The sequence below is a fragment of the Mesocricetus auratus genome, unplaced genomic scaffold (genome assembly GCF_017639785.1).
Source record: "Mesocricetus auratus isolate SY011 unplaced genomic scaffold, BCM_Maur_2.0 Super-Scaffold_15014, whole genome shotgun sequence".
In the NCBI taxonomy this organism is placed as follows: Eukaryota; Metazoa; Chordata; class Mammalia; order Rodentia; family Cricetidae; genus Mesocricetus; species Mesocricetus auratus.
In genome coordinates this window covers 33627598-33653020 of record NW_024429186.1, presented here as the reverse complement: position 1 = coordinate 33653020, position 25423 = coordinate 33627598, and the positions used below count along the sequence as shown (strand labels likewise).

The 25423-nt window shown below is 46.5% G+C and overlaps 1 protein-coding gene across 4 annotated transcripts in view; it reads right to left on the bottom strand.

Annotated features, from left to right (window-relative positions):
• Dpf3 (double PHD fingers 3) overlaps positions 1–25423 on the bottom strand; it is a 262723-nt gene that overhangs the window by 195588 nt on the left and 41712 nt on the right. Inside the window, exon 1 of one of the 4 annotated variants that reach the window (XR_005876221.1) lies at positions 1827–2127. The exons of 1 other annotated variant lie outside the window; for it this stretch is intronic. Coding sequence is in view for 2 of the 3 variants with exons in the window: in XM_040742790.1 (XP_040598724.1) it covers positions 1827–1879 (53 nt within the window). In the remaining variant the exon portion in view is untranslated. Of the gene's footprint in view, positions 1–1826; positions 2133–25423 lie in introns of those variants that run through there. 2 more of the 4 variants (XM_040742790.1, XM_040742789.1) reach the window with 2 other exon arrangements.

The window sequence follows — 25423 nt, the reverse complement described above, 5'->3', positions numbered from 1 at the left end:
CTGGACCGGGATGAAATTGTCAGAGGCCTAGTTTCATGAGAGGATTGAGAAAATCTGTTTCCTTATCTGGAATAACTCCTGGAGGCAACATGTGTGTAACCCCCATGCTAGGGAGACAGAAGCAAAGGACCCCTGACGGGGCAGTTTAGCCAAATTGGTGAATTCCAGCTTCAAGGAGAAAGCTTGCCTCAAAAAAAAGAAAGAAAAAAGGAAGGAAGGAAGGAAGGAAGGAAGGAAGGAAGGAAGGAAGGAAGGAAGGAAACAGAAAAGTAAGACACCTCTGACTGCCATCCACAGGTTCATATGTGCACGCTCACACACACACACAGAGACAGAGAGAGAGGGGGGGGAGGAAGAAAGAGAGAGAGAGGGAGAGAGAGAGAGAGAATACAAACAACCAAACAAGAAGAGTAAAGTAAGATTCAAGGGAATCAAGTGTCGCATAGTATGTCCATGATATAGTAAGTCATATACGGTCCCAAAGCCTCTGAATAGAAACACAGGTTTTCTGGCACATGTGACCCCTTGGCTTCCCTGACAATTTGGAACCCTCAGGCTGCATGGGCAGCACCATGTCCCAGAGCCCAGCATTCTATCCCACTCCATAGGGCACGCCCTAGCTCTCCGTACTGCATCAGTGTAAACCTGGATCAGCATGACCCTGGATTTCCCCGTCTCCCCATCCCGTGGCCAGCTGATCTCCAGCCACAGTACAAAGAGAGTATAACCTTTAAAAGGCTAAGCTTCACATTCATTCACTTAGGCTGTTTTATTTGGCCTTCTCCACCATTGGTGCTGATGGTGCAGATGTTGCCAACACTGCCAAACAGATAAGAAAAGCAAAGTAACTTCTGGCACAATGAGTAGGTAGAAGCCCAACTCAGAATCTTACCCCTACCCTATCCCACTGATACCACAAGTGCCAATTGTCTCAGAAAAAAGATCCTAAACCACCTTCTAGCCATGGCAGAGCCTCCCTTCCTCATCAGCAAGATGGAAAACATGGAACCCTGCCCTACCAAGCCCAGCAGGTATAAATGAAAAACAAAATAAAAAGTGGGGCTGGAGAGGAAGCTCAGTGGTTAAGAGCATCTGTTGCAGGTGGGCGGTGGAGGCGCACACCTTTAATCCCAGCACTGGGGAAGCAGAAGCAGATAGATCTCTGAATTCAAGGCCAGCCATAGTGAGTTTCAGGACAGCCAGGGCTATGTAAAGAGACCTTCATCAGAAGCAGAGGCAGACACCCATAGCTAAACACTGAACTGAATTCCTGGAATCCAGTGACAGAGATGGAGGAGTGATGAGCAAAGGGGTCAAGACTGGGCTGGTTTAACCCACAGAAACAGTTGACCTGAACAAGGGGGGAGCTCTTGGACCCCAGATTGATGGCTGTGTGGAAAGCATGGGACTGATCCAGACCCCCTGAATGTGGGTGTCAGTGAGGAGGCCTAGGTAATCTATGGGGCCTTGGTAGTATTTATTCCTGGCATACAAATGGACTTTGGGAGCCCATCCCACAATGAGGGATGCTCTCTCAGCCTGGACTCTTGGGGGAGGGCCTAGGTCCTGCCCTGGATGAAATGACAGACTCTGGAGATCCCCATGGAGGGCCTCACTCTCCCTGGGGATCGGAGTGGGGATTGGGTGGGGGCTGGGGGTCTGGGGGAGGAGGGGAGGAGAGGGAGCTGGGATTGACATGTAAAGCAAGCTTGTTTCTAATTTAAATTTTAAAAATTGTAAGGAAAAAAAAAGAGACCTGTATCAAACAACAACAAGGAACACTTGTTACTCTTTCCAAGAGCCCACATTCTGATCCCTGTACCTACATCAGGCAAGGCAGCTCACAACCACATGTGAGTCCAGTTCCTGTCCCAGTCATCCTGATGTCCTCTTCAGGGTCGCTGGGAAGCCACAAGCCCTTTGCAGACTTTAAAATGCTTTAACAAAAAAGGAGAGTCAGTTCCGATTCTTCTCTCAGAGTCGCAAATATTCTCCAAAAGCAAATAACTTCCACTTCCTTTAAGCTTCATCTCTGAGAAAATTTCTCCCCTGCTATCTTTAGCTCTAGTTAAAGCTGAGATAGCCTTCCCAACATTCCAACTTGGATCTCAAGGTCAGGCTTTAAATGCCTCCCTCCAGTTTTACCTATTCGGAAATCAGGCGATTTCCCCCAGCACCTCTGCCCTCCCCATCCCATTCCACCCTCAATCTCCATCTTTCAGCAATCAGTCCCTCTTCAAGAAGACAGAGGGCCAGCACCCATCATCAGCCTCAGCCATTTGACGCCTCCCCAATCAGACCAGCCATGACACTAATAACCCGTGATGCTAAGGGACATTCCAGTCCTCTCTCGGGCCTTACAACACCCACAGGACAAATGTAGGGATCCTCCATGCTGTGCAGCCAAGCTCTGCAGCCCCTGCCCCACGACACCTCCATCCCACACAAGCCAAGCTGCCCCCATTTCTTTGTTTTAAGGGGCGCAGGTGCGAATGTTCATGTGTGATTTGTGTATGCCTGTATGTGGAGACTGTAAGTTAACCTCCAGTGTCTGTCCTTGGAAGACATCCACCCTGCTTTCTTTCACAAGTTCTCTCAGTGAGACCTGGAGTCCACCACGTAAGCTAGGTGGTCTGGTCAGCTGGTCCCCAGGATGACCCTTCTCCAGCTTCCAGCTTCCAAGAGACTTGGATTACAAGCACGTTACACCTTTTTACACAGGTGCTGGGTATTGACTCAGGTCCTCTTACTTGAGCACGTTGCTAACAGAACTATGTACCCAGCTCTGGTCTCCATTTCTTAATAGTTAGGCCCTTTTCACACCTTTATGCACTGACTACATCTGCATTTCTCTTTCCTCCTATTCGGTTGTGTGGAATGTCAAGTGCAACCATTACATAAGCTTAAACTTATTTTAGATGAATCGAGGAACTGGGTTGCTTAAGTCAAGCAGATGGAGGTGAAGGTGTAGCTTGGTAGTAGGTGCTTGCCCTAGCATATGTAAAAGTCCAATGGATTGTACAAATAAGTATCTACCTGATCGCTGATAGGGTAGTAATTTCTAACCCATAGCAGAATAAAACAGAGGTTAATAACAATGACTATTGGCTAATATGCACTTACTTATCTTAGTTATTTTTTATTTTACATTTGTTTGTTTGTTTGGGAGGTGGGAGTACACATTCCAGGGCACTCCCATGGGTATAGTTCAGAGGACAGAACTGACACTCAGAAGTCAGTCTCCTACTAGAGGATCTACTAGTCAGATCTCTACTAGATTTGAAGATTAAACCTAGGTCATCGGACTTGGCAGCAAGCTCTAATCTCCACTGAGACAACTTGTTGGACCTTATTCATTTTAGCCAGATCTCCATATTAAAATTTAAACCTTAGGGCTGACAAGATGGCTCAGTGAATAGTGGTGCTAACCCCTAAGCCTGACAGCCTGAGTCCCATCCTCTGGGCCACTTCATGGAAGGAGAGAATCCTACAGACAAACTGTAATCTGACCACACCCAGGCTTGGTGCAGAAATACACACAAAATAACTAAAGAAATAAAGATGAGATAACAAGTAAAACTCAACCTGTACTTCATGCCACACCCCCAATGTAATCAAAATGGGTACTAGCATCACAGTAAACACTAAGATTCTAAGACTTCCAGAAGAAATCACTGTGGGAAGTCTTTGGACATTGGTGTAGTCAAGAATCTTGGAACAGAAAAGGCAAAAACCATAAATGAAAAATAAAACTAAACTGGAATTCATCAAAATTTTAAAATTCTGCTTTTTCAAAGACATTGCTACAGACAGGAGTAATGGTTACACAATGATATAAATATAATTGGTTATAATAAATTATGTAATTAACAAGACTAAGCTGCCTTTATTCTATTTTTTTTTTAGTTAGAAAGGATCTTGGGATACGACCCAGGGCAAGTAGTTTGAATGTAATCAGCCCCCGTAATCCCAAAGGGAGTGGCACTATTAGAAAGTGTGGTTTTATTGGAGTGGGTGTGGCCTTGTTGGAGGAAGTGTGACTTTGGGGGTGGGCTTTGAGGTCCCCTATGCTCAGGATACCGCCTAGTGTCACAGTCAACTTCCTGTTGCCTGTAAAATGTAGGACTCTCAACTCCTCCTCCAACCCACGTGTGCCTGCATGCTGCCATGCTCCACACCATGATGAAAATGGACTGGACCTCTGAAACTAAGTAAACCAGCCCCAAGGAAATGTTTTCCTTTGTAAGAGTTGCCATGGTCATGGTGTCTCTTCACAGCAATGAAACCCTAAGACAATGTACTAGTCACATGCCTGGAAGTTTCACTCCTAAGGAAAAGAATTCTATTGAAAGAAACTCACACATAGATGCTGTCCCAACTTAAACCATATATTCCAAAACTAGAATCAGCTCAGCTATCTTCTAACTGAAGAATTTATAAAAATTACGAGTGGATTAAAAGGTGTCAGTGTGTTACACTAACTAAAGGCATGCTCCCAGCAATAAAAACAAGCTACCAGTATACAACGAGAAGTTCAAGTCTTGAGGAAAAAAGGCCAGGTGAAGAGCTAGATTCAAAAGAATACATGTTATATGACTTTGTTTATGCACAATTTTAGATCCAGAAAAACTCCTGTATGGTGACATAAAGAAATCTGTGGTTGCCTGAGTGTAGAGGTAGGACTGACTACAAGAGGGACCAGAAAATGTTTTAGCATTCTAGAGTAGCAACTAATGGGGTAAGTCCTGTGTATATGTCAATAAAGCACTGTTGGCCAATAGGGAACCAAGATAGGTGGGACTAGGAGTCCAGGAGGACTCTGGGAAAGAGAAACACAGGGAGTCGAGATGTAACCTCCATGGGGTAGGAAGCCCCGAAATTTCTCCAGTAAGAGCAATACTTAGATTAACAATTATGGGATAAATACTTAAGTCAGAGCTAGCCAGTAAGAAACAAGCAAGGCCAACAGCTTCATAATTAATATAGCCTCCTGTGTGTTTATTTGGGACTGATGTGGCTCTGGAACCAGGCTAGCAGGAAGGCTTCCCTTTACAAGCAACTGTGGTAATTTTCTGGGGGAAAAGTTTGGGGTATGTGTGTGTGCTTTAAGTGTTTTGATGAGGTACCCTAAATGGGTGGATAAAGCTGCTCCCAGAAGCCATATGTTATTAAAAAAATAATAATAATCTCAGCACCAGGGGTGGAATATCCCCCTACCAGTTAGTCAGGGAGGTCCCTGAGACCCCCAGACAATACAGGAAATTATCACTGCTGTTGGTGCCACACACCAGAGCTAGAAGGTAAGACCCTATTACCTAAGACTCCACAGGCCTTAACTACAAGACATAAAGAATTCAGGCTGAACCTGGGCTGGAAGCTTGCTTCCTGCTGGCTAGCCCTCAGAGTGCCAGAGTGCAGACTGCTGGGGGAGAATTGCCAACAACAGTTTTACCCAGCCGTGGGCTGTGTGTGCAGTAATATTGACTGGCCAAGCATGATGAGCACCATTGGCAACCCTGTTACGGGGGTAAACAACTGCTTTTTCATTGGCTTTGATACCCAGTTCACAGGACAAAATTCACGTCTGGTAGCACAAACCCAGTCAAAAGCCTGTAGCTGGGGGGATGATGGGCTCTAGTGGGAAAGCTACTGATGTTGTTTCACTAAATAAACACAATGATGTGCCCATCAAATTGCCCTCTAAATCACTGTGTATACCCATCGAGGAGTGCTGCTGTCCATCTTGGTCGGAGAAACTTGTTTTTGTATTGGTCCGTGATGGCTATAGAAACGCATAATTGGTCAAAAGTACTGTGAATGGCTGTGGAGTGACCAGTCATAATTGGGACATCTGTATCACATCCTCCGTGGTCAGGGAGCATTGCAGAAGAAGGAGTAGAAAGATACACTAGGGGACAACTCAGCTTTCGTCTGCAGAATGGAGCTAGTCTATCAACACCATATACATCTTCAAAAGCAAACTGTGACCTTTACAGTTGTCCTGAAGTTCTATGGAGGGGAAAAAAATTACCTATGGAGGGGGCCACGGCTGTGAGCCCAGCACAGACAAGAGGGAAATAAGAGAAAGATGGAGGTGCCACCTGCCTGTCCACACCTCCAGCACAAGCTCCAGATCCCCATTATGGCCTCACCCAACTTCCCAGAATCCTTTGCTCTCATCAGGCTAGCTGCTTCTCTCCAGAGGCCTTGCCATTCTTCATCCTTGATACTATTGAGACAAAAACGCCACCCAAGACTGAGACATAAAATCCAGGTTAGTTAGGAGGAAAAGAGAAATTGGAGGAGGTTTTAAAGTCACAAGTCTCTGCAGTCAGGGTTTCAAAGCACTAAAGCCAGGCTTGTTGGCATAAGCCTGAAATCTCAGGATTTGGAATTGAGTCCCTAAAATGACAGCAAGGAGCATTGCCAAGTTCAAGTCCTGCCCAAACTACATATAGAGTTCAAGGCCAGCCCGTGTGAGATATTGTGAAACCCTATCTCCAAACACTGAAAAGAGAATATAGACCTCTCTAATATTATTCTGTCGGTGTCTGCTCACCTTGAGTCGCCTGTATCACTAACACAGCATCCTGTAAACCTGGAATCAGGGCCTCCCTCCTTAAAAGATTAGTGAGGTCAGAAAGACTGCTTACCAATGCCAGAAGGGAAAACTAGAAGACAGGAGAGCGGGAGAAAAAGGAGACCTTCATTCCAACATGCAAGGACGTGCGTCCCTGCCCCTATCTCAGCTATTATGCATTCCCAACTGGCCTGGCCAACATCCAGAGAGACTCCAGGCTGGTGAGTCCGCGAATGTGAGGCTGAGATAAGCCGGGCAGCGACGGGGAAGCTTGCCCAGGGTTATATATGGGCTGCTGTGCACGGACATGAGGAGCCATGGGAATCTTCGGTTCCCAGGGCATTTTCTGCATTCGTTCCTGCTCCCCAGGATTAAGGAGCCTCTCTTGCCCCCCCCCCCCCACTGTCAGTAAGCAGCTGCCTTGTGAACATGGAAAAGGAGAGGAGAGAGAGAGAGAGAGAGAGAGAGAATATGTGTGTTTCAATGTACGTGTTAAAATCCCATGGACCTTGGATAATTGTTTATAGTAAAACAGAGTAAAAGGCACCATTTTCCCTTTATCTATGGGACAACCACACAGTTGCACATATTTCAAAAGCTAGGAAAAGGCCAACCTCCAGGTCAGGCCCCCAGCTGGAAACATGCTTTGAAAGTCCAGAAAATACTGTGCTTCCTTCCAGCAAGGGGGAAGCTGAGTCCTTCCGGAAGATGCTATATGATGTGTCTGGACAGAAAAAAAAAAAATGGGAGGAAAGCCTTCCAGAAAGGGAAACAGTGGAAGAAAAGCCTGGGGAGAGGTCACTCTTGCGCAGACAACAAAGAAGGCTAGAGAAGAGACAACGGATGCCCCGTGGGAGCTGAGCAGCGGATGCCTGCCTCCTTTCACCACCAAGTCCCGGCATCCCTGAGCTTGTCCTGTGAACCCTCCAAAGAGAGCAAACTTCAGCCCAGTGGTACTAACAAGGTCTGGAGGAGAGGAATGTCTTCCCCTCAGCCTTGCCTGAGGGTCAGACGCCTGGAAAAATTCCTGGGATGGTTTGGTGTTGTCTGAGGTGGCTTTGGAGCCACCGTGGCTGGGAGAGAAATGTGGTTTTGGACAAAAGCTGCCAGGACTGGTCTTGGCGAGTGAGAGACACTTTCAGGTCTCAGGATGTCTGCCCTCGCCATGTGTCAGTCTGGATCTCCTTCAACGACTCTCTTCCTTGTTCAGGGAAAACCCTTGCGAGTTTCCTTCATGAGGCATTTTATACAGGTTCTGGGGATCCAAACACAGTTCCTCATGCTACCTCAGGAAGCACCCTAACCAATGAGCCATCCCCCCAGGCTCAGACATAATTTTTAACCAACCCCCTTCTGGCATCAACCCTTCCTCAGCAAATAAAATACCTACTGAACCGAACACCCAGACCCAGGAGGGGCAGCCTGGTGCTGGCAGGCACTCCTGATTCCTACTTCCACCCAGTCATTTGCTCCTCAAGCATGTGAGTAGCTGCTATCTGCCAAGCCTGGGCATTCTCTCTCACACCTCTTTAATTGATCGGCTAAGAGGAAACTCAGCATCCATCGAGCACTTCTCTTCCCGTCTAAGAAATAGAAAAATCCCACAGGCTCTCTAGGTGACCCCTACAGAACAGCACAGCCTCTATTCCCTGGAAAGCCACACCCTCAAGAAGGCCTGTGGAGGAGGGGGACTGAAGAAATGGCTCAGTGGTTAAGAGCACTTGATGTTCTTCCAGAGGGCATGAGTTCGGTCCCCAGCACCCACATGGGGCAGCTCACAACTGCCTGCAGCTTCCAGCTCCACAGAAACCAGTGAGGGAATCCAGTACCCACATGGGGCCTCTTCAGGCACCCACATGTGGCACATACAGACAAACACACACACACACACACACACACACACACACACACACACACACGTGCGCACACATGCATACATAAACATACACATGCACACACACATATTGCCTCTAATGTGTAAGAGTTCCTAGGCCCAGCCCACCCAGCCCAGAGGAACCTTGAATATCCTATCACTGAAGATGGCAGAGTTAAGATAGTTCATTCACCTATGTGTACAATACTCAAGGGACACTAAGGAACTGGTGTGTGTGTGTGTGTGTGTGTGTGTGTGTGTGTGTGTGTGTGTTCCAAGAAGTCACCCCTGCTAGGCAGATGATGTGGCCATAGAGGTAGAGGATTAGCCAGAGGTCTTGAGAAACATGTGCCCCGCCTGCAGATCAATAAGTACAAATTTCTTGAGAATCCAGGGTGTCCAGGAACAGCTCCACCATGAGAGACAAATACAGATGGAGATGGGAGTGAGAGGGAGGGCAGGCTAGGGACAGTCGTTTATCTCAGAGGTCTCTCCCACACCAAAATTGTAGGTTTCTAATCTGAACCTCCCCTGCCAACAACTTGAAAAAGTTGCCTGAGCTCAGGGACATTTGGAGAGAAAGCTGAATCGCATTGTCAGATAATAAACCAAGAAGAAATTCTGAAGTCAAAACAAGGGATAAATTTTCCTTATCTCTCTAAGACATGCATCAAAGCGGCTCAGTGCTGTCTGCCCAGCCTGGGAAGATGATAATGGTTTTTAATGTCCTGTAAACAACAGCACCGGCCTATGTAATAAAATTTAACCAATTAATCCTTTAGGCTTCCTCTCTGCATTCTGTTTGCCCCCATATTTTCTTTCTAAAGGCACAGGGGCAACCTCTAAGGGGCCTAAAAAACAGGGTGGGGGGGGGGGTGAGTCTAAAGACTCAATATCTCTGAGTCAGTGCCCAGAGAATGTGGGGGAACTGTGAAGTTGTCCAGAGAAAATGTCCCAGAAAATAAGAAGCATGGGGCCCCAAGGAACCAGAGCAAGAGGCAAATGCCATTCTTTCTCAATGAGTTCATTCATTCGGTTAGCACGTGCACAAGACACCTGCAGAGGGCAAGGGCTAACAAGAAAAACACCTGTCCTCAACAGAATCACCGCCTGGGGGGGTGCTGGGAGTAAGATGGGAGCTGGACAAGGTAGAATGTGAGCTTAGCCTATGTGAGACCACACCCTCCACACCCGGCCCACAAAGACAAGGAGGAAAGGAGGAGGAAGAGGCCTGGGGAAACAGCTCAGACTGTAAAGTGTTTGCCTCACTCGATACCCAGAATCTTAGGGAAACGCCAGGCATGGTGGCACACTTGTCATCTCAGAGCTGGGGGGAAGAAACTGGTAGGAGCCTGGACTTGCTGGCCAGCCTTCCTAGCATTATCTGGGAGCCCTAAACCAAAGGAGACCCTGCCTCACAAAACAAAACAAGATAGCTGGTTCTGAGGTCGAACAACACCTAAAGTTATCCTCTGCCATCCACACACACATGAGCATAAAAGAATGCACACACACACACACAGAGAGAGAGAGAGAGAGAGAGAGAGAGAGAGAGAGAGAGAGAGAGAGAGAGAGAGAGAGAGAGAGAACAAGGTGTGACAGTACATGCCTATAATTCCAGCACTTGGAAGTTAGAGACCTGAAAATCAAGTATTCAAGGCCAGCCTGGACTACAGGAAACTCTCTCTCAAAAGAATAAAGGGGGAGGGATACAACCACACTACTGAAGTTGGAGCCACAGAGTCCCATTACCTCTCTCCATTTCTTTGCTTTCTCTTGCTCAGGTGTACTCGGTACCATTTGGGATGACTGGGGCAGGCAGGGATGAAAAACCAAGCCCCTCCCTCCTGCCACAGCTTTCTCTACCTTCACCCCTAGTTCTGGGGGAAGAAAGGACTTGTTGTCACAGAGCCTCTGGAAGGTTGGCCGCTCAAACAATTCAAGTCAATGTTGCTTCCTACACCATTGAGACCAAGTTTTCTTCTTTGGTTTGTTTAAGTCTTTTTTGATTGTTCAAAATAGACAAAATAACATTACACTGTGATGATCTTGAGTCACATGTTTCATTTTCTATCATTTTAAGTATGTGTATACATGTGTGTCCATGTGTATGTGCACATGAGTGCAGGTGCCCATGGAGTCCAGAAGAGGGCGGTATATCCTCTGGAGCTGGAGTAACAGGCATTTGTAATACTTGTGAGCTTTCTTGATGTGGGTACTGGGAACCAAACTCTTCTGAGCAAGCAGTATACAACGAACCATCCCTCTAGGTTTTATTTTTTGAAATATAACTCATATAATCCAAGCTGATCCCAAACTCACTCTGTAGCTGAGAATGGCCTCGAATCCCTCATTTCTGTCTCTGCTTCCAGAGTTCCAGGATTATAAGACTGTGCTACAACTAACAACTTTTTTGAAGAAGTTTTGCTGCTGTATTTGGTGGTGGTAGTGTGTGTCATGTAGACGTCAGAAGACAACTTTTAAGAGTCAATTCTCAGCCAGGTGTGATGGTGCATGCCTTTATCCCAGAACTTAGGGGGCAGAAGCAGGTGGATCTCTGAGTTTGAGGCAAACTTGGTCTACCTAGCAAGTTCTGGGACATCCAGAGCTACATAAGAGAGACCCTATCTCAAAAAAAAAAAAAAAACTCATTAAAAAAAGTCAATTATATTCTTCCACTTTGTTGGTCTCTAGGATTAAACTCAAGTCATCGGGCTTGACAGCAAGCCTGAACCACAGTGCCAGCCCCACCCTAAAGTTTACATAGTTTTGGGATGAAAGCAGGGTCTCACCAGTGCTAAGCAGGGTTTCTTGAGTGCTAGGCAGGTGTTCTCCACTAAGCTAGTCCAGTTCTAAATATTTTTGTCCATTGTTGTCTGCTCAACAAGCCACAACCGGCATCGGCCACACGCTAAGAACCCGCCGAGCATGGAGTCTGCAAGAGAACCAGGTAAGTTCAGGCCCTACTGTCCCAAAGAGCTCCCAGGCCAGCTGGACAGAGAAGAGAGAGAGGACTGTCTGCAGAGCCCAGGGCAACCCCCAGAGACAATCCAGATATTCTTAATAGAATAATTTGATTTTGCCAGGCGGAAGAGAAATGGAGATACCAGGTCAGTCCGCAGTGCATGCTTAGAAAGGAGTGAGCTGCCCATGTGTCCAGACCATGGGGTGAGTGTTACTGAACAGCAAAGGCTGGGAAGCCACTGAGAGGTAGACTGGCCAGACAGAGCCAAGAATGCCTTGATGAAGAACTTGGACTTCACCCTCTGTGCAATGAGGAAACCGCAGGAGCCTATAAGCAGAGGTAGGCTGCACTCGGATTTATGTTTTAACAAGAGTATTCCTGCAGCTGGGGGGAGAATGTTCTGGAATGAGGAGAAACTAGGACAACTCCAGAAACACTTTCAAAATGGAATAGACAGGACAGGGGTCCAGCAGAGCGAAGAAGGAAAGCAGGTGTCAGAGAAGACTGCAGCACTCCTGCATGAGGACTCTCATCCAAGGCAGAAACCAGTGAGAAAGTAAGAGGCAGGAACTGTGCTATGTCACGCTCAGGTCGTGTAAGCTACTAGGGAAATGGAGCATCAAGAGTTCAAGGCCAGCCTCAACTACATAACAAATTCAGGGCCAGCCTGGCCTATTTGAAACTTTATCTCAAAAAGCTGATTCTTTTTAAAGGTATGCAAGAAGAAGAAGGGAAAGAAGGGAGGAAGGGAAGGAGAGAAGCAAGAAGGAAAGAAAGGAAGAAAGAAGACAGAGAGAGGAAGGGAGGGAGAGAGGGAAGGAAGAAGGAAGGAAGGAGGGAGGGAGGGAGGGAGGGAAGGAGGAAGGAAAGAAGGAGGGAAGGAAGGAAGGAAGAAAAAAAGAAAGGAAGGAAGGAGGGAGGGAGGGAGGGAAGGAAGGAAGAGAGAGAGGGAGGGAGGAAGGAAGGAAGGAGGGAGGGAGGGAGGGAGGGAAGGAGGAAGGCAAGAAGGAGGGAAGGAAGGAAGGAAGGAAGAAAGAAAGAAAGAAAGGAAGGAAGGAAGGAAGGAAGGAGGGAGGGAGGGAGGGAGGGAGGGAGGGGGGAGGGAAGGAAGAGAGAGAGGGAGGAAGGAAGGAAGGAAGGAAGGAGGGAAGAGGGGAGAAATAGCTCAGTTGGTAGTGATTGTTTGCCTGCCATACATGAAGGCCTATTTGATTCCCAGCACTATATAAACCAAGTATAGTAGATGCACATCTGTAAACCATTACTGGGTGGGGGACTGGAGAGATGCCTCAGAGATTAAGAGTACTGGCTGCTCTTCCAGAGGTCCTGAGTTCAATTCCCAGCAACCACATGGCAGCTCACAACCATCTTTAGTGGAATCTAGCATAAAGTTGTACATGCAGATACAGCACTCATATTCATAAAATAAATAAATATTTTTAAAAACACTAAAACTCCCTGGTCTTTAAAAAACATTACTGGGGAGATGGAGTCAGGAGAATCAGAAATCATCTTAACTCAAGGTAATCCTAAACTACATAGCAAGTTCACAGTCAGCCTGGGCTATATAAGACTCTACTTCCAAAGAAGGAGGAAGGAGGAGGACAAGGAAGAACCAGGAGTCTGAGGGAGGAGGAGAGAAAGAGAAACAGAAGGAAAGAAAGGGCAAGACCCCTTGATCTGCCATGTAGACACCAAACATCAAACATCTTTTGCCTGACTTTCCCTGTCTCCTCCCTGACACTGGTTCAATTATTATATCATAGAAGATTGTCAAAATCTCCCTGTAGTCTCTCCTAAGCCTTGGCCAGTGCTAGGCAATAAGTAGCCAGTAAACGCTTGCTATTAAATCGGACTCCGGAGGCCTAGAGAACTTGTGGCCTTAGTCATCGCCTCGTTCGCAGTATGAGGAGCTCTCCTGCATTATCCTTACTAAGCAGTTGTTATAGAATGCTGGAATGAGGAATTCCTAGATGCCTGAATTTCACAATCCAAGAAGATTTCAACAACAGAAAAAAAAAAAAAAACACAAACAAAACCTGGAGAGACCAGCGGTAGAACAAAAGTCTTGCCAGCTTTTCTTAGCACCATCGTTCCTTAAACAGGAGGCCCTCTGCGTCTGCAGCATGCAGTAGATCTGGAGGATAGATGGCTAAGTGAAAGAGCTAAGCACAGAAAGACACACCCTGCGTGTTCTTGCTCATGCGTGGCAGCTAGCAAAGGTGACATCATCGTTGAGTAGGACAGTGGTCCCTGGAAGGTACAGGAAATGAGGGGAAAGGATATGCCGGCTCGAGGCTAGGAACCAAAGACAGTTAGGAAAACCAAGTTTTAATGCTCTACAGTGAGGAGTCACTATTAAGACACTACAGTCGGGAAGTGGTGGTGCTCGTCTTTAATCCCAGCACTTGGGAGGCAGAGGCAGGCGGATCTCTTGTGATTTTGAAACCAGCCTCGTCTATAGAGCGAGTCCCAGGACAGCCAGGGCTACACAGAGAAACCCTGTCTTGAAAAAAAACAAACAAGCAAAAATGAAAACAAACAAAAAGCACTTTAATGTATTTATGGTTTCTTGATTGTATTTATCTTATATGTGTAAGTGTTTGCCTGTGTGTATGTATATGCACCATGGCCTGAACAGAGAGTCACATCCCCTAGAAATAGAGTTACTGTGAGCTGTCATGTGGGAGCTGGGAACAGAACCCGTGTCCTCAGCAAGAGGTGCAAGTTCTCTTAACCACTGAGCCATCCTCCAGCCCAAACTTTTTACAACTTTCTAAAGAACTGGAAGAGTTCAAGATTTCTCAATGCAAAGAGACAATAAATGTTCTTTGAGGGGGTAGAAAGGCTAATTACTGGCATTTATACACGTCTATTGAGTGATCACACAGAGCTTTGCATATATACTTATACACACACACACATATATATATATATATCATGTCAAAAATGTTTGTTGACGCCGGGCAGTGGTGGCGCACGCCTTTAATCCCAGCACTTGGGAGGCAGAGGCAGGCGGATCTCTGTGAGTTCGAGGCCGGGCTGGACCGATAGCCTCCAAAACAATACAGAGAAACCCTGTCTCGTAAAAACTAAAAAAAAAAAAAAAAGTTTGTTGAGGAAATAAAGAAAAGAGGGCTGTAGTGATGTCTCACTCAACAAAATGCTGTCAGTGAACCTAGAGGATATAAGCATGCTGTCCAGCACTCATGTAAAAAATCAAGTGTGGTGGTGTAGGTCTAACTTCAACCCGGGGAAGCAGCTCCCTAGAGCTTACTGAGCAGTCACTGTAGCTGCATTGCTAAGCTCCGGGCTCAGCACAAGATCCTCAGACTGGGGAGGGGGACGGGTTTGATCAAAACACATTTTATATATATATATATCAAAGTTAAGAAAAGTCATTAAATATCTTCTATGTTCATAGCGTGTGGGGAGGACATTTCTATTTTATGTTTCTACCAGTAGCTGTGTTTGAACAGCTATTCTGTGCTCGAGAAGATGTTAGGCATCTGGTCCCTGCCAATTACCCACCAATGGCACTTCCCAGCTCTAGCAACAAAAAGCTACCTTAGGCATTCCCAATATCCCCTGAGAATAAAGCTGCTGCAGCTGAGACCCACTGAACAACACAGCATAAGCCTTACTGTAAACCTAACTACATTGTCCTTATCTTTTGGACCAGCAGAAACCATCACTGAATGGGGTCAGCCCATAAACCAGCTTTGGGGACAGACACAGAAGCTGGGAATGTGGGATTTGAACTCTTATTTTTCATTCGTTGACCTTGAATAAGGGCCCCCTTCTCTGTCGCCCTCCCTGTCAGGTGACTGGATTAAATGGTACTCAGCTTGTGACTGTCAGGAAAGGAGCCTGACACCTGCGCCATTTCTACCACTTCTATCCCACGGAGCCCAGTGCCAGGTACCCACATTCGAGACGCACTGAAGCTAGAAGTGGGGATGAGCAGTTATTATCTCAGCAACCTGGGGGCTGAGACAGAAGATCATCCAAGCTTGAGGCTAGCCTGAGCCACACGGTGAGTTCAAGGCCAGACGGAACTACACAGCAAACGCTGTTTGAAAGGTGGGTAAAAGGTGCTTGCCACAATACCAGGCCTCCCAGAAACATTTATTGAATGAACAAATGGATCTCCAATCACCAACTCTCGACAGTCCCTTTCTTCAAGCCCGACACTCCTAAGTTCTTTTCTCTTTTACCAAAACATTCTCCAGTTCCACTCATGGGAATTAAACCCCATAAAATGAGTCTGAGCAGTCCAGGTAGGAAGCTTGTTGGAAGCTTCTAGAAAACAGTATCAATACCCAACCCCCTCAGGATAATTCTCATATCCATCCATGACAGTGAGGCCTTTTTTAAAGTCCAACTGAGAAAGTCACTTGTGCCATCAACATCTCCTGGTTGCTGCTGTCTTGAGATATTAAACCTGGAGGTCAGCCAGGGACAGCCAGGAGGAGGCAAGATCCTTGAACAAAGTAGCTATAAAAGGGAGTGGGGAAGCAAGGCAAACAGCAAATGGATAAAGCAAGGATCTCAAAGAACTGTGGGGGGAGGAGTTGGGGAGCCTCTGCCACTGGTCACTGAGACGCAGAGAGTTCAGAGTTCCTGAGGCCTAGCCTGTCCTCACCAAGCCCAGCCTCCACCTCTGCTCTCTGTCGCTCACTCGTATGGGGGACAAAAAACACATCTTGTTATTAACCAGACGTGGTCCTGGCCACAGCCCAGCCAGCAATAAATTTCCTAGGTCCATCTCACAAGTATATTTAAGTATCTCCTGACAGTTTCCCAAAGGAGTGAGGTATTTTTTTTTGGCCATCCTGGGGCCACAGGACGTTGAGTACAGCGAGAAGCCTTCAAGAGCAGGTGACTTAAGCCCTTGCTGTGGAGAAACTGAGGTTTTGCCAAGAGAGCTGCAGTTGGGCAGGACTGAGCCAAGAATTCAAGCCTTAGGGTTCTGTGTGTAGCTTGAAAACACCCATAGGAGGGGATGCCATGTACCAATCTCACGCTTCCTGCAAAGGGCTGTGTCCTGCGGCCCTCCATCCACACACATAGGAGAGGGCAATGGCGCCTTCCCACAAGACAGTGCAGCTGCTTTCTTCTCTTCACCCCAGGCCACCCGCCTTCCCTGTCCCACCTCATGCCCGCTGTCTTCTGCAGCTTACGTGACACAAAAAGAACTGCCAAGACCGTGTGGAGGGCTGTGTGTAGATGGCTAAGTCTATGTGTGGGTGCACTCTCTCCTATGCACCTAAGCAGGAGAGTGGGGAAACAAATGTGGCCAATGTGGTGACAGATGGTGAGTCCAAGGAAGGGGGAGGGGCATTCATTATAATACAGATGAGGAGTCTAAGGAAGGGGAGGGGCATTCATTATAATACAGATGAGGAGTCCAAGAAAGGGGGAGGGGCATTCATTATAATACAGATGAGGAATCTGAGAAACGGAGAGGAACGTTCATTATAATACCCTCACAACGTCTCCAAAGGTCTCAACTTTTGCTAAGTTAAAATCAGAGAGAGAAGCCAGGTGTGGTGGTGCACACCTTTGATCCCAGCACTCAGGAGGCAGAAATAGGCCAATCTCAGTGCATTCAACGCCAGCCTGATCTGCAGAGCAAGTTCCAGAATAGCCAGGGCTACACAGAGAAATCCTGTATCCAAAAGCCAGAGGGAGGTAGGGAGGGGACTAAATGACAATTTAAGGTAAATTAAATCTAAAAATCTTTATGGAAAAGGCTAGGATTCACACCTTAAATTTTATTAATCTCTTTATCTAAGGACTAACATACTCTGAAATGGTTAAAGACGTCCTAAAGGTCAAAGGTAATCCTAAACAAGTACGTGATGCTGATGTTTACAGAAGAAGTCAGTAACTGTGGCAACCTTGAGGTTCAAATTAACTTCAAATATGTTTTACTCATTAGCTGCCAAACTACACATATGCTTCATGATTCATAATATCAATAAAATGAAGTTTGATTTTAATCCCAGTTGGAAACTTTTCACATAAGGAAATTGTTGAATCAAAACCCATATCCAATCCACAGTCACCAGGTTCTCTATCCAAAGTAGCATTTAGCTTGGGCTACAGTGGGTCCATGATCAAGCTGTGAAAATCTGTCCCCAGCCACATCCATGAAGCTCATGCCAACTCACAGCAGTTCCTATAGGGCAGTTGAAGGACAATCATTCAAGAGGCTACATGGAATTCCTCATGGCTACAGTAGGGACAAATAGAATGTTTAGAGAAGTATGAGGTTTCAGAAAGCAGTTGTAGCCTTATTAGAAGGGTGGTATGCTCATCAAAGAGGTCACAAGTTCATCCTCAGGAACGGAATCATGGAAGAGGTTGAAGGTGACAATGATCAGACAATGCAGAGAGTGGGTGGGTGGGAGAGTCTCAAAACTAAAGACCCTAGTTAGAATGGCAAAGTCAGAGCATGAGGGCAGAGCTACAGACAAGCTGAAAAGAGCCAGTGGACAGGACTTGGTGGGTAGACGTGGCTCAGAGGAAGAAATCTATGAGGCTCCCTCTGGCTGGTCAGATAGACACATGCTGACGGGGAATCCAAGAGGTGGTGAAGACTTCGAAAAGGAGTGTGCTAAGTTGTGAACATGCGGAGAGCTCAGCTGCATGTATGCATATGCATGTGTATAAAGAGCTTCAAAGAAGGCTGGACACACACATGCAGGAATGACCCACATACATGCAGTAAATGATACCACGAACACAGAGCCGGTTAGCTGGGGACCAACTGCAGGCAAAGCAAGACTGAGTCAAGACAGAAACTCATGTGAGGGAAGAGTATTCCCAAGCAATCAAAGAGGCAAAGAATAAAACCTGCTTTCAAGTGACCCATTCAGACTCCTTCATCACAGGCTGGTGGCACCACACTAGGGTGTGGGGTGGGGGAACAATGGTAAGTGTCAATAAACTCACTTCTCAACACCAAAAAGACTTAACTGGAAAATGGACAAAACATTTGAATGGACACTTATTCAAAAAGATAGACAATTGGCCAATACACACAATAAAAAGATACTCAGCATCCCTAGTCATTGGGGAAATGCTAATCAAAACCATAATAAAGGTGCTGGAGAGATGACTTAGTAGTTAAGAGCACTGAGTGCTCTTCCAGAGAACCAAGGTTCAATTCCCAGCACCCACATAGCTGTTCAAAACTGTGAAACTCTAGTCCCAGGAGATCTAATGTCCTCTCCTGGCCTCCATGGACATAGATGTGGTACATGGACACACATGCAGGCAAAGCAGTCATATACATCTAAATAAGTAGACAAGTACATGTATTTCTTAAAGCATGGTGAAATACCTCTTCATGTCCACTAAGATGGGTATATTCAGAGGGGCAGACTGGGACTGGAGAAGTAGTTCAACAAGTAAGAGTTCTTTCTGTGCAAGCATGAGGACCTGAGTTCATATCCCCAGTGCCTACATAAAAAGCTGGGCATAGTGAAGACATAATGCACTACAGACAGAGGGCCCACAGGCCCTGAGCTGGAAATGACCTAAATGGTCTCTCCCTTAGAACCAACTTTCGTGGTACCAGAAGGTACCATACAAGCTCCCAAAGGAGGGAGGCTACCAACAATCCTAGCTAGCTATGATACCTATGAACCACATCGATGCCCAGCATTGCACGATAACTCTAAGGATGCAGTAGTGGCAGGCACACCTTGGTGGTAACCAACAGCTCTCTAATTGGACTTAAGATTTGCTCAGAAAGAGTGAGACCATACCAGCTACTAGAAACCTATCTACTCAGTGTGTGAGGTCATGGTTACAGGAGGAGAATCTGTAGTCACTACTTTACTATAACCTGCATAATCTCTAACAATCATCTATAAATATGTCCTTATGCCCACAGTGCAGTCTTCACTCCTCATCAAGGAAACTTCTCTTTGCAACAGCTATTTTAAAAAATCACAACCAGTCAAAATGTAGAGTTGTGGAGCCCAATCCCAATAGACACCTAAGGCTCAGGGAACATTGTGGAAGAAGGGGCAGAAAGATTGCCAGATTGTCTCCTGGTGATGTCAGAAGTCACACCTATAAAGTCTCACCGACATGACTGCCCAAATGTGAGCAAAACACCAATGGACATGCCAAGTGGATGGGGAAAAGTCCACCAGGCCTCAACCCTATGCAAGGAATTAAAGGCAACAGAGGAAACCTGGGAGAGGGAAAGATGGTCTTCCCCAAAGAAGAGCACACCAATGGTTGTCCAGTGTGCCAAATGGTCAGCTCTGAAAATATACATACAAGTACGTTATATAAACCAAGCAGGTTATATTTAGGAATATAAATATATATAATATATAATATAAATATATATAACAATTAATGGAAACATAGGACATGAATTGGAAGGAGAGTGGAGAAGAGTATATAGGAGGGTTTGGAGGGAGGAAGGGAGGGGAGAGATGTAATTATAATCTCAAAAATAAAAAAATCTGGCCATGGCCACAAGCACCTATGACATCAGCACTGGAAGGGATTGTTGTGGAATGTGCCTTTACACTGTGTGAAGATGTGTCATTGTGATTGGTTTAATAAAGAGCCGAATGGTCAATAACAAGACAGGAAGAGGCTAGGTGGGACTTCTGGTGACAGAGAGGACTTGAGGAATAAAAAAGCCAGGGTCGCCAGCCAGATGCGAAGAAAGCAGCATGAACAATACAGAGAGACGAGCTAACAAGCCACAAAACAGAACACAGATTAAAATAAATAAGCTAGTTTAAGTTATAAGAGCTAGTGGGACAAGCTTTCATAATTAATAAGTCTCCACGTCGTTATTTGGGCTGGTGGCACAGAGAAAGACTTGCCACAGCGGACAGAGACAGGAGGATTGGTAGGGCTTGGTGGCTACCAGTTTAGCTGGAAAAAGAAAACGACAAGATCTGGGTACAGGGAAGGACTATGTCTGAAGGGAATAAGAGAGCAATTTAAAAAAGAAGACACCAAGTGTCCTTCTCTGGCCTTTGCATGTAAATGAGTGGGCACACCTACACATATTCATACACACACACACACACACACATTCAAGGAAGGACAGACAGCCACAAGTGTCAGCAAGGGTTTAGAGAGACTAGACTTTCATATATTTGGGTGGGGATGAGAAGTGGAGCAGACACTATGGAAAACAGGCAACCCCTCAAAAATTTCACATGGAGTTACTACGTGACTCAACAATTCTTCAGCTATGTGTTAATCAGTAGAATTGGAAGCGTATGTTCTGAGCCATGTGGGATGGCATAAGCCTGTAATCCTAGCACTCAGGGGTTATCACAGGAGGATTGAATTTGAGGCTAGCCCGGACTGTATACTGAGTTTTAGACCAGACAAAGTGACCTCATCCCCAAAAAGAAACGATGGAGCTGGAGAGATGACTCAGAAATCAAGGGCATTTGCTGCTCTTGGAAAGGCCCAGACCCACATGGTGCCTTACAACTCCCTGTAACTCCAGTTCCAAAGGATTCAATGGCCTCTTCTGGTCTCCACAGGTTCCTTTATGTACATGGTACACACACACACACACACATACACATAAAACAAGAATGGCAAAATGGAGGGGGCATGCCCACAGAAAAGATATACACACAAACGCTCATTCTAGCATCATTCATAATAACCAACAGGCAGAAATAATCCCAACCACCATCAACCAATGAATGGATATGTAAAATGTGAGTCCACTCAATAGACTATTATTCAGTCATAAAAATGGAGTATTTCTACATGCCACAATATGGTTGAACACTGAAAGCAACATGCTAAGGAAAGCAGACACAAACGACCACACATATTGTGACATTTAATTTATATAAAATATTCAGAATAGAGGAGTATTCACCATGACAGATACAGTTAATTAGTGGTTACTGGGGGGTCCAGGGGATAGGGGAATGAGGAAGTGTATGATGGGTTCACAATATCGTGATCATTTTAGAACTGTGAGCCTGATTGTGAGTTTTAACATCAATCAATCAAATAACAATTAAGTTCACTTTACAAAGTTTGAATGTATTGGCCCCCATAATCCCAAAGGGAGTAGCACTATTAGGAAGTATGGCTTTGTTGGAATGGATATGGCCTCGTTAGAGGAAGTATGTCACTGTGGGAATGGGCTTTAAGGTTTCCTATGCTCAGGATACTGCCCAGTGTCTCAATCAACTTCCTGTTACCTTCAAGATGCAGGACTCTCTGCCTGCATGCCACCACGTCCCCCACCATGATGACAATGGACTGAACCTCTGAAACTATAAGTGAGCCTTACCAATTAAATGTGTTCTTAATAAGAGTTGCCTTGGTCACGGTGTCTCTTCACAGCAATAGAAACCCTAAGTTACCCATAAGCAAAAGGAACATAGGGGGGCGGAGTGCTGAGACACGCACCTTAGAAAGTGAAGAGCCTGCTGCTAGGGAGACCCTGAAATGGCTTCCTAAGTCCAAAGTCAAGGTGCAGGGCTCCAAAAAAGAGAAGGAGCTGAAACACACAGCCTCATGACCACTCCCACTTTCAAAACCCTAGAGTTCAGAAAACCTAACAAGCAGATATGATTGTCACCAACCAGGCTTATCTGGGCACAGTCACCACATGGATAGAGGCCAAAAAAGCCCCCAGGCTAGTAAGCCCACGGTTCATGCCCCTTATTCAACCCTTCAACACCCCAATCCTTGGTCTGCGCTCCAGAAGCACCTGCCTGGGACAGTGGCTGTCACAGCATCTTAGTGACTAAGGAGTCCCTTGAACCTTTGTCTCTCTCGGTTTGGGAAACAAGTGGCTTTGAAATTAATACAACTTACGTGGTTGGGCCCAGCTCAACACCACCTGTGGCAAAAATCCAGAGAAAGCAGGCGAGGGGCAGGAGGCCAGTGGCACATTTATCAGAAGAGTTTGGAGCCCCTGGGAAGGAGGAGCTGAGGACACGGATCAGGGAGGAAGTTCATAAAACTACCCTCGGCAATGTATCCCCTGCTCTGGTGCTCTGTCCTCTCTCTGGCCACTCCTCCAATGCCATGCCAGATGGTAGGTGGACAGAATTCAAATACTTGGAGGTGACAGTGACCATCCCCTGGGAGATTGTCATGGCAGAGAAGCAGATATGAGACAAAGTCCAGGCCCCAGGCCAGCTGTGGCCATTGGGTAAGCAGTCCCTCCATTCCATACCACTCTTGCCTGTCCCAAAATGAGGTGAGCAGTGAAACTCAGCCTTCCCTTGGGGTTCTGACCACCTCATGGGGAGATTATGATGGCCCTGCTGTTGCCATGACAACTGTGATATCATTCCTCTCATCATTCCATCTGGGTGGATTTTTTTTCTTTTCCTTAAAGGACATCCTTTTACCCATGTCTGTCTGGGGGCCCACCAAGAGGTCAGCTCTTGTCATCCCTGGCTCCAGGTAAACTATGCTGTCTAGACACTGTGGTTCTCATGGGAATGGCTCCCAGGATACAGGCAAGCCCTGCTCCCAGGCTGGCTGATCCACTAAATGCAAGTGGAACCAAGGAAATGCTTTCAGGCTCTCCTATCAGAAGGCATGGAGGAGGGGGTGTGTGGTGTGGTCAGGGCCTAGCTTGGCTTGATAGGTCAGATGAAGCTACTTTCTAATACAAGTAAGGGCAGAAAGGAATGAAGATGGGGGATGTGGACACCCCCCCACTCTTGAGCCTGGACAGAGGGATGCAGAGAACGAGAAGAAAATCATTCCCAATCAATGGCTTTCACACTGTCCACTCCTATAACTGAGGTTCCTGCAGGAAAACCAGGTCCATGTCTTCCTACTACACCCCAGGCACTGAAAGGCTACCAGAGACCTGCCTGTAAGTAACTCACAATGTCACTGTTCACAAATATGTCGATGGCATTGGCTCATTGAAAAGACCCTGACCCTCCAGGAAGATAAACTAAGACTCTAGAAAACCAATTCATTTATGGCCAGGAGGCTCAGCATACAACTTACAGACAAAGAGCCAAGAATGCCAGTCCTGGGCAGTAGACCTCATTCTAAACCTTCAAATGGAGACCATAGCCTGTATGTAGCACACTTCCTCCTCATTCTCTACCCCTCCTGAGATCTGTGGGGACATTTGTAGGCAGTGAAGGAAGGCAGCAGCCAGTAGCTCTGGTGCCAGCTGGCGGAATCTCACTAGGGAAATGGCAGCCATCTGCCACAGAGCGGACAGAGGGGTCCAGGGCAGGCGTCGCTGCAGCCAGACAACCTCTGCAGTGCAGTTAACTTTCATGAAACAAGCCTGTTCCCAAAGTCACCAATGCCATTGTTAGAGCCCAATGAAAGAGTGGTTTCATCACAGTGGACACAGATTTAAACAACAAAGTGGCTGTCACCAATGGTGTCAGCTGTGTTTCCAGTCTAAACCTGTCGCACAATCCTGTTCTTGCCTTTCTAGAGTATAGTACATCTTTTGTTACCTAAAGGATACAAATATTTCATATCCACTCATGGGGAGGGGGAAGTTGGTAGGTGTGTAGTATGTGGGGTTGTGTGTGCTGCTATACGTGTCCATTCATGTATGCAGAGACCAGAAGAGAACGTGTCACTGTCCCACTGTGATGGGGAAATCCTGTGTATATGTCAATAAAACACTGTTGGACAATAGGGAAGCAAGATAGGTGGGACTAGGAGTCCAGGAGGACTCTGGGTAGGAGAAACACAGGGAGTCACGATGTAGCCCGTCAGAGAAGTAAGATGTCCGGAACTTTTCTCCAGTAAGAGAAATACTTAGATTAACAATTATGGAGTAAATACTTAAGTCAGAGCTAGCCAGTAAGAAACAAGCAAGGCCAAAGCTTCATAATTAATACAGTGTCTTGTGTGTTATTTGGGGACTACAACGCGGCAGAGCCCAGGCGACTGGCAGGGGGTAAAAACCAAAGCGGCTGGCAAGGAAAAGTCTTCTGTCTACACCACTCTGTCACTTCCTACCTGCTTCCCTCAAAACAGGATCTCTCACGGAACCTAGAGCCAGACTAATGGCCAACCAGCCCCAGAACTCCTCCAGTTTCCACCCGCCAGCCCCCTAGACATAATCTTTGAATGGCTAGAAGGATAAAAATTATATTCCTACTTTATGAATAAGGAACTAAGGAAAAGGAAACAGAAGGGACCATCCCAGGTGACTGTGACTTCAACCTTAAGGACTCCCTTTAGGGTCTTTTTGCTGACAACAAAGGCATGCAGCAATTTGTGCGAACGTCCATTACCAGGCCACCAAGCAAGCCACTCCTGTTAGTTCTTTTGTGGTTTGTGGGGTCGGGGTATGGCAGAGTGCAGGCACTTGCTACTTGCTTCCAAAGTAGCTGATGAGATGGTTCCGGATCCAGATGTCACACTCAGTAGCACTGCGCTCCTTTTTGACGAGCATCTGCTCTCACCTGTCCTCAGGCAGGACAGCAAGATGCCCTACTTTGCTGTGCAGCCTGTTCCACTGGGAACAAAGTCCCAAGCAGCTGCACACACACACACACACACACACACACACACACACACACACACACACACACACACACACTTGGACCAGGCGAGCAATGGTGACTTGGGTAGTTTTAATAGCAAAGCACGCCTGTGAGAGAGGGTCTCGCAGAACTCTCAGCTATGATCTGAGCATGCCAGCCCTCCTCCAAGCTCCAAACTGTGACCACAGTGACGCTTAAAGAGCTGGGAGTCTACAAACAAATGGAGCTGGACTTGAGTTTCCGCATCGCTTATTCTGTGTGGCACCTTCAGTGACTTGCTTTTGTTTTTCCTCATCCATAAAATGGGGATAAAAATATTTCCCTTTGAAAAATCAGGAGACTGTCAGCGCACAGCAAGCACGTCAAGGTGGCAGCTGTGATCACTGCTCTACCAAGCAGAGCAGCTTGTCTGCGTTCGGCCACCCACCTCTCACCAGCGTCCTTGACTGGCAACCGCGCTAACCTGGAGGGAGAATGCTTTCGCTTCC